We start from the raw sequence: 9,126 nt of genomic DNA on the forward strand, positions 1-9,126 counted from the left end.
GGTCAGTACGCTGTTACACTTGTGGTAATGTTACTGTTTATCTTACCCCATTAGGCCTCTCCACTTTCCCCACTTCCTGTGGGCCTGAGTTGTTCTCCAAAACCATCTCTGGATTGGGGGTCTCCATTCAAATTTTTCCACACCAACCACTGACACTTGGCCACACCATATAAAAAGAAAAAAAACTCTCTTTCCCTCTGCCCTTTCCTTCTTCACTGTCTCAGTCTGTACTCTCGCCATAACTCCAAGACACTGTGCAATGAGATGCTTGACTTTCTGCTAACAGATTCTTGGGGCAATAGTCACTGATTCACAAAGCTGGTTTTGAAAAGCGGTATTTAAAATTACTTGTATCTGTTAATTAAAATTTACCTGCAGTAGTTTTTTTCTTGCTATGATCAGTTATTCTATTTTGTGTCTGGGTCAGAGTTTACAAGGATCTCCTTTGAATCTAATTGTAATTCAGCTACAAACTATGAGGTTTGCCTCTTAGTCTCTGAATGAAATTCTGAGTACCTTGTATACTTTTTTTAATTTATTTTTTTCCCTCAACCTGTTTAGTAACCTTAGAGATGCCTGGTACAAGTACATGTGCTTTAGGGATACATATCTCATAGGAAAATGTGGTGTCTGTGACAGTAAGGTCTTGCCTCTGGCTTTTGAGGACTGTAGCATCAGTGACATGGCCTGAATAAATTAGATAAGTAAAAACTTCACGGTTCCACTGGGAGGTGAGGGGTTAGTGGTGCCTATTATCTTTGGAGTGGCTGATACAAGCACAAGTGATGAATCAAGAGGTTTATCTCCACTGCACAGAAGGTGAAGCACCTCATCAGCAAATATTTTCTGCCAGCCTGAATAGTCTCTCCATTGTGAGATCCTGTGGGAGGTTTTTTAGCTCCCTAACATTATACTAAACTACTGCTATGATATGAGATAGTTCTGAGCCTATTTACATGTTAGCTCAGGTAGCATGGTAGTAGTTGAGGAGTCTGGCCATTCTGAATTACATTTTCCAAATTGTCTTCTAGCACAAAAGAAGTTAGGATAGCCTCTCCTTTTGGCAGGCTTAAGAAAACTTGCACATACAAGTACAGCTCTTCATGAAGTGAAGTGAGGTACTAACAGATCCAGGCTTCACTGGCTTGATGAAAATGGGAATCATGCAAACTTTTCCTCATTTTTAAACTGCATACCAAATCTGAGCTGTCTGCCACAATCATGATTCTCTGATTAGGAGATTCTTCTAAGTGTGCCCAACAATTATCACAGAATCACAGAACAGGTCCCTTGAGTTGGAAGGGACCTTTCAAAGGTCACTCTGGAGGACCTTTGAAGGAAGGACGTGTTGAACTAAATCAGTTTGCTCGTGGCCCCATCCAACCACTGTGTGAAAAACTTCAGGTTTTAGGCTGAAACCATTGGTTCCAAAGTTTGCAAAGACTCACAGATACCTACCATCCAAGTAAGAGGATGTTTGTTTTATAGTCCTCCAGTGTTCATGCTGCCTTCAGCTAAAAACCTAAATTAAGAGACTCATCTCTGCATCTTCCTTGATCATTATAAAATCAGAGTGTGAACTGGAAAATGAACCTCATCTCAAATGACTCTTTGTCAGTTTTCTACAGAGAGATCCTTGGTAAACAGGTAAGTTGGCAGCAGAGAAACACATAAGAAAACAGATTATTTTCCTTTACTTTCATGCTTTGTTTTCTGCTGGGCTTCTTTAGTTTTATTATTCCTATTAGTAAAACTGAATATCCAGCACTAAGGCATTTAGGAAACACAGCACTGTCTGAACTGCAGACCATTAAATCTTTGTAAATCAGCCCTGGAAAATCAGCCTTTCCAATACATCATTATCTTCCTGCATGGTGAGTTGCTCTAATTGCAAACTGCCTAGATGAGATCCCACCCGTGCATTGTAAAATCACCACAAAGCATAATTGGATGAGTCTTAACCATTCTTGGCAGTAGTCAATTTCTTCTACACCAGTGGCTTGTGAAGGTATTAAAGGAAAAGACAGCTTCAATGTGTATAAAAGAAGGTATTGGCTACTTATTTTTACAGTGTGGAGAAATCCTTTTGTGAATGGGGAGGAGCAGGGAATCTCCAGCAATAAAAATGGGGGGGGAAAAAAAAAAAATTAAAAAAAAAATTAAAAAATCATCCATGAACCCATTAATGACTCTAAAATGCCTTTTGTTTCAACAGCTTCACTGAGTTGCCTTCCAGTAGCCAAACATCACACAAATACACTATTAAATTCCACTTTTTTCCTTGAATTTAAACTAATTTTTAAATCTGTCTTCAGCCTAGATGAAGTGAGAGAGAGGCAATTTTAATACTCGTCTACTCTTCTAAATTGGGCTCATGGCCACTTCTTAACTTCCTTTCAAATGTGTTCCTGCAAACAGAGGACAGGGATCTCTGCACAGTTACTGGCAAAGGTGCAACACTTCACTGGGTTTTAATTCTCAGACTAAATGTATGCAACCTGCTGCACAGGTTGTCAGCATGTCTCAAGGACAGCCTTGCATCTTTCCAAGGTAACCATGGAGTTCATTTCCCATGTCAGGCAGCTGGTTCCCAAACTTATCAGCTCTTTGGAAAGCCATAAATGGACTTCCTGTCCTTAGACACACGGCTCAAAGAATCTTTCCCATGCTGTCTGCATGGGAAGATCTGGATCCAGAGTCCGTGTCTGATACTGCCTGCATGCTGCCTGTTGTTGGTGCATGTTCAGGTGTTTCCAGAACAACAGGGCTCAGCAGCTTGTGGAATGAACAGTTAAGAATGTAGATACAGGCATGGATGCTTTTTTAAAGTGTTTATTGGTTTTGCAAGTTTTTGTTTACCTGTTATTGCTGTGGGGGGAAAAAAAAAAAAAAAGAGAGGAAAGAAGATATCACATGGAGATGTTCAGATCTTTAAAGCATCATAAAATGCACAACAAAAAATCATTGACACCAAGAGCATGCCAAAGAAGACACTTCTCTTTATGTAAGACTGGTGTCATAAAATATTTAAGTCCTTTCAGAGTGTTTGGCTTTCAGCTCTTTCATGCAGATAAGTGTCAGACTGTCAGGCAGCTTTGCTTAAGGAACATGGCACTATCTATTAAACAATTTCTCTTAGCTTCCTAAGAAAAGTGTCTAGTTAAATATTTCTCATCAAAAATAAAGCTTGATTCATCTTTTCACTCATCTCACCTTTATTAAGTACTAACTTAGTTACTCAGGCAAGTGTATGGAAAGGTTTGATCTCTTCCTTTTTTTTTTTTTTTTTTTTTAACTGTTTTGTGTTAGAAAGATTCTGTGACAATGTACCAGCCATTTATGCCTTTGGAAAATATCACTATCCATTCCTGTTCTTAAAGCAAGTTACAGCCAGCATTTACTTCAAGGACGCTACATGTATGTTTTTATGGAGATCATGAAAACATACATTAGCCAACATAAGTGGAGTAAGTGTTTTGGGGAGAAGGAGAAGAGGAAAGCAACTGTTAATATTTTGCATATTCAGATAACTTCTTGGTCCTCAGATCTTCCTCTATCATTGTTTCGGCCCTAGAGTTTTGGGGGTTTGTTTGGGTTTTTTTATTTGGCTTAGAGAGGGAGAGGGAGGCTTGTGGGGGTTTTGGTTTTGTTTCCTTTTGGTTTCCTTATTTTTTTATTTTGCTTTCTGTTTGGACCTTTTCTGCTAAGAGATTCTTTCTCCTTTTGCCTCATCTCACTAGGAAGGAGCTCCTTCCAACTGACTCCAACTATGCATAGGTTGTTCCTTTATAGTGGTACTGAGATTTTTCTGGATAGTTCTGTGCATTCTTCTCTGAAATTTTTAATCCCATAAAACATCTTTTAGTAGGGATTCTTACAGCTTCATTCACAGTTTCTACAACTAAAATACAATCTTCTGCTCATACCATCTTGGGTTACCCTCAGGGTTTGTCCAGGCAGATTCTGAAATGGAACAAAATCAAGACCACACACACCTTTCAGTCTGTCCTTTTCCCTCCTGTTCTAGAGGAACTACGGCATCTTCCAGTAGTTCAGGATAACAGGATGGCTTGAGAAGGCTGAACTTTCTTCTGAAGCTTAGGGCTCATTTTAGTGGCTTTATTTTGAAATTCAGATGATTTAAGTTTCTTTGCACAGAAATGAACTGCTAAATCCAGATGTCATACCATGAGAAGTCATGAGGTACTGCCCTCTCCTGAGTTTTCTCTGCATTGGGAAGCACCAGTACAGCCATGTATCACTGGAGACTGTCTACTAAATTTTCAAAATCACCAGAGTTGCACTGATGAACTTACAATCTTTAGTTACTTTAGTACTGTTACAATTTTATTCCTACTTCTGTTGAGCCTTATATTGTGTAGTTGGTTTCTGAGTATCCAATATGTTTCATCTCATATTTTTAAGTTCCAGGTTTCCCTTTTAGGTAAAAACATTTAAATTATTTGTAAGTCTGTGGTCCTGCAGTAGCAGTTGCAAGAATGGCACTTTGCCATTCACTGTGATACTGAAACTCCCATTAGGCTCATAGTCATACCCTGGTCTACTACTACCACTGCTTCCCGTTGTGACACACTGACCTAGCTCCTGAATTATTTTATCCTAGGGCAGAATGGATAAATCTCTAGACACGTGTTTCATTTGTTTTAAAGACTAAAATATTAGATAGAATATATTTTTTTAAATATATTAGAAAAGCTGACCACATCAAATCCAATGAATTCAAGTACCCTTTTTCATCTCTAAAAACACCAACATGCATTCTCTCTCACAGACATACAAGTCCTGCATGACTCTTCTTTTATTTGTTTTCACCAACACAAAAATCAGTCCAGTGGGCTAAAGACTTGCTTGTCAGTGGCTTGCAGCAGTACAGAAAAGCCTGATCCCCTGGGTTTGTATTAGTTATGGGAAATTATTACACTGCAACATATGCTAACTTTTCTTGGAACTGCTTGTTTTTTCGTAGGCTTTTGTTCAAACTGGAATTTAAATTGTGTTCAATTCATTAACATTTCTTACATTATTCCTCTGAATTTTAACAGCTTTATTTGAATTGGCCTATGAACTTTATCATCCCCCCTAAATCCACATTTATGACCTGCCAGTCCACTAATCCACTTACCAGTAAATGTGTAATCAGTTTATGCCAGAAATGCCTTTTTATGTAGATTTCCAGAAAAGTTAGACTTATCCAAGCAGTCAGGTAGTCTGTGCTTGTCTGTCCATCTAACCATTTTTCTGTTACTTGCAACAAGATGTTTAAAAACCTGTCAATCAGCATCCTCCCTCTCCAGACGTATAATGAAAATAAGCAGTTGTGGAGGTGTCCCAAGGCAGCAGGCTTGCCTACTAACAGTAGAAAAATATCTACAAGATTTAGCAGACACATGAGAATCCACTCAGGAATGAGCAAGCAGAAATACCCATATAGCAAGAAACTCTTCAGTCAATTTGCATCATAAAAGACCCTGAAGAATTTGATGTCAAAATACAGATGCAAGCTTTGCTGCTCCTGCAGTTTGTGCATTGCACAATGGATGGGGACATACAAAGATATGGAGGAAAGTCTCATCTTTTCACATTCTTTGCAGGGTCACTAGCTGATGTTTAGTAAGTGTCATTAATGTTGATTTTTAAATAAGTCATAGGGGATAGGCTCCACAGGCATTTATTTCTCCTTATCAGCTGTGAAAACAGCTCAGGTGCAGTCATCTGTGTCACAGACACCTGTGTGTACCTTCAGTCTAGTGCATCCACTTCCATCATCTCTCTGTATGCAGCTAGGAGTGAGATCATTTTGGAGGGATGATTTTGTCTGTCACTACACCTGCTCAAACCAACTGATGCCAACTGTCTAGGAGCCCTGGGTTTGTCCCCTACCACCACTGGGGGACAAGGGCTGCTCCAAGTTTCAGTGGTGGGAGTAGATCCAACATCTGTTACTGTGATTGTGCCAGTGCACTCCAGAGAATGACCATGCAACTCAACCAGTGCCAGTTGTCACAGGAGAAAATGTGTTCAGTAGAGAAAAATGCCTGGCCACCCCTACCAGGACCATCAGCCCCCCTTGTGTGACCCATTTTTGATTTCTTAAGAGGTGTGACTTGAGCTTTCTATTTTTGTAGGAAGACCTAGTGTGTGCTAACAGGTAATCTCCAGAAGCACGTTTTTCAGTAATTAGCCCAGCTTGTTCCTAAATTGTTGATCAAGCAGTTCAAAAGGGACTTTGTAGTACCAGGTGTGGCTTGGTTACAAGCACACCCCACCATCCTTGCTGCTGCTGCAACATGAGTGGGCTAGGCTGGACAGTCACTGTGCTCTAAGCTCTGATCCTTTCCATGTTTGCAGGATTTCACTCTCCAGCCTCTGGGGATGCCAAGGAAAGCAGAGTGGAGGAGAAGCGCCCCTGTGAACCTCAGTAACCACGAGATGGCTGTCTCAAGCAGCAGGCACTGGCGGGGCAGGGCTGACCCTTTCAGTGTGGTAGCTGCCTCCTCGGGGAGCCGACTGCCTGAGCAGCAGAAGGCCAGCGAGTCCCCTCTCAGCTGGTTCCGAGGGGTGTATTTACCTCCTGCTCTGCACCCATTAAACAAGACGTTTGTCAAGGGTGGTGAGTGGCAGGACATAGACAGCACCCAGGAAAAGCGCAGGGCCTTCCTGCAGGACTTCTGTAGGAAATACAACAGCAGAAAGAAGCTGCAAACCCACCTGGTGCACCTGGTGTCAAGAATTTACGTGGAGGACAGGCACAAGGTTCTGTACTGCGAAGTGCCGAAAGCAGGCTGCTCCAACTGGAAGAGGGTCCTCATGGTGCTCAGTGGGCTCGCTGCTTCAGCAAACAACATCTCCCATGATGATGTGCACTATGGAAAGCATCTAAGGAAACTGGACAGTTACGACCTAAAGGGGATCTACACACGTTTGAACATGTACACCAAGTTTATATTTGTACGTGATCCTATGGAAAGACTGGTATCTGCCTTCAGGGATAAGTTTGAACATCCAAACAGCTATTACCATCCGGTATTTGGGAAGGCAATAATTAAAAAGTACAGACATAATGCAGATGAAGAAGCATTGAAAACAGGATCGGGAGTTAAGTTCAAGGAGTTTATCCAATATTTGTTAGATTCCCACCGACCAGTAGGAATGGACATTCACTGGGAGCAAGTCAGTAAGCTCTGCTATCCCTGCCTCATCAACTATGATTTTATAGGAAAGTTTGAAACCCTGGAAGAAGATGCCAATTACTTTCTGCAGCTGGTAGGCGCTCCACCGGGTCTGAAGTTCCCTAAATTCAAAGACAGACATTCCTCTGATGAGAGAACAAGTACAGAAGTAGTGAGGCAATATTTAAAGGAATTGTCTAAGGAGGAGAGACAGCTGACCTATGACTTCTATTACTTGGATTACTTAATGTTCAATTATACATCACCACTTGTATAGCACTAGAATAGCTTCAGGCTTCTATTAGATATTTATCATTTTGGAATTCAAAACAACTACTTCGATAATAGCTCTGAAAGGAAACAAAGTTACTGCTAAGTAGAGTTGTCTTGAATTAGTGGGGATTTTATAAGCTGGAGTGATATCAATTGATATTAAATTATGGAGAATGCAAAGAAAAAAAGACCTGTAAGCAGCATAAATTGCACTAAAATGCCTGAAAAAGCTGCTTTTACCATTATGGATTATCCTACAGAAGCAGTAGCTCAGACAGCTGTTGCATTAGCTTACCGAATGTTCTTTTAATGGTTTAAGAAAAAAAAAAAAAATCAGTGACATGATTCTTTTTTTGGTGTGTTTGCCTTAGAAATGGGTTTTGAAAAAAAAAACCTTTTGAATGTATTTTTACTTTCTGTCACTTATTAATAAAGAATCATTGGTTAATTTTCTAAAATGTTTACAGTGTTCTCAGTTGCAAGGCTTGGTTTTTGATTACTATTAGACTGTAGCCAGTTTTAGACATCTTTTTTTTATTGAAGGATGCTCTTGAATACAAATGCATCGAACTAAAAATAACACAGCAACTCAGTTGATGCGCAGAGTAAATTTGGGTAAGCCTGTGAAGGACCAGTCCACTACCTCATTTTGATTGATGTACTGAAGTTGACAAGTATGACCGTCCTTTCAGAGAGCTCTTGCATTCAACAAAATTAAGATTTTAATGCACAGTGGATGCATCATTACACGTGACACATGCATACTGTGGTCCCAATATTCATGGTAATCTTAATTTTTGGTGAAAAGGACCAAGTTTCAGCGTGGCAGCTCTGGGATATTCTAATGTTGGAGTCCAGGGCATTCCTTTGGTTGCCCTGGAGGGTCAGGGACCTGGGCAGGGGGGTCTGGGACCCCAGCCCAGAGCTCAGAGAGACACTGCCTTTGATTTCAATCCATGGGAAAAACTTCCTACACTGAGAGAAGGTTTACAGGCCACAAGAATGTGAGAAATAGTAGTTTAGCTTATCACAGAATGAGAAAATAATAGTTTTAGGTTCCTAGCATTGAAGTGAATGGGGACAAGATGGAGAATCTGGGGCGTTGTCTCCTTCTCCTTCTCCTTCTTCTTCCCTCACTCCATTGCTGCATTGACGTGGCACAAAGTAGTTAGTGAGGATTGGGTCAAAGTAAAGATGACCTTTTTAGTAATAGTGATAGACATTGGTAAGAAATAGTAAATAAGAAATACGTAGTAATTAGTATAAAAGATAAGGACAGCCCAGCTCGGGGGGAGACGTGAGGAATCCATGCAGCTGCGAACATCTTGTCGGACTCTGAGAAAATTGTAAGATAAGAAACAATAAACGAAGTATGCAACCTTGAAAAATCTAAACCTGAGAACTCCGTCTCTTCCTTCGGCTCGGCTCGGAGCTGTGCAGGGGAGCAAAGGACCCTGAAACCACCTCAATGTTGGGGTAAGCCCCCGACATTCTAAGGTCTGTACTGAGAAGCAATTTTAATGCAACTGCTATGACCATCCTCCGCCCAGCCCACAGCAATCTGTTACAGAGAAGGTGTGTGTGCCCATTGTCTCCCAAACCTATAAACTGATTCTGCCCCCAGAGCTTCCTGAAGTCACCTGTGTTTTGCTGTCCTGCCTGC

At 40.8% G+C, this 9,126-nt stretch overlaps 1 protein-coding gene across 4 annotated transcripts in view; it reads left to right on the top strand.

Annotated features, from left to right (window-relative positions):
- Positions 1-7,910, top strand: part of CHST9 (carbohydrate sulfotransferase 9) — an 89,027-nt gene extending 81,117 nt beyond the window's left edge. For all 4 annotated transcript variants that reach the window (XM_040084873.2, XM_040084866.1, XM_040084881.1 and 1 more), the window contains one exon: positions 6,370-7,910. In XM_040084873.2, the coding sequence (XP_039940807.1) occupies positions 6,370-7,467 (1,098 nt within the window). In that variant the 3' untranslated portion in view covers positions 7,468-7,910. The remainder of the gene's footprint in view (positions 1-6,369) is intronic.
- The last annotated feature ends 1,216 nt before the right edge of the window (positions 7,911-9,126 follow it).

This window comes from Hirundo rustica, chromosome 1 (assembly GCF_015227805.2).
Source record: "Hirundo rustica isolate bHirRus1 chromosome 1, bHirRus1.pri.v3, whole genome shotgun sequence".
NCBI classification, from domain to species: Eukaryota; Metazoa; Chordata; class Aves; order Passeriformes; family Hirundinidae; genus Hirundo; species Hirundo rustica.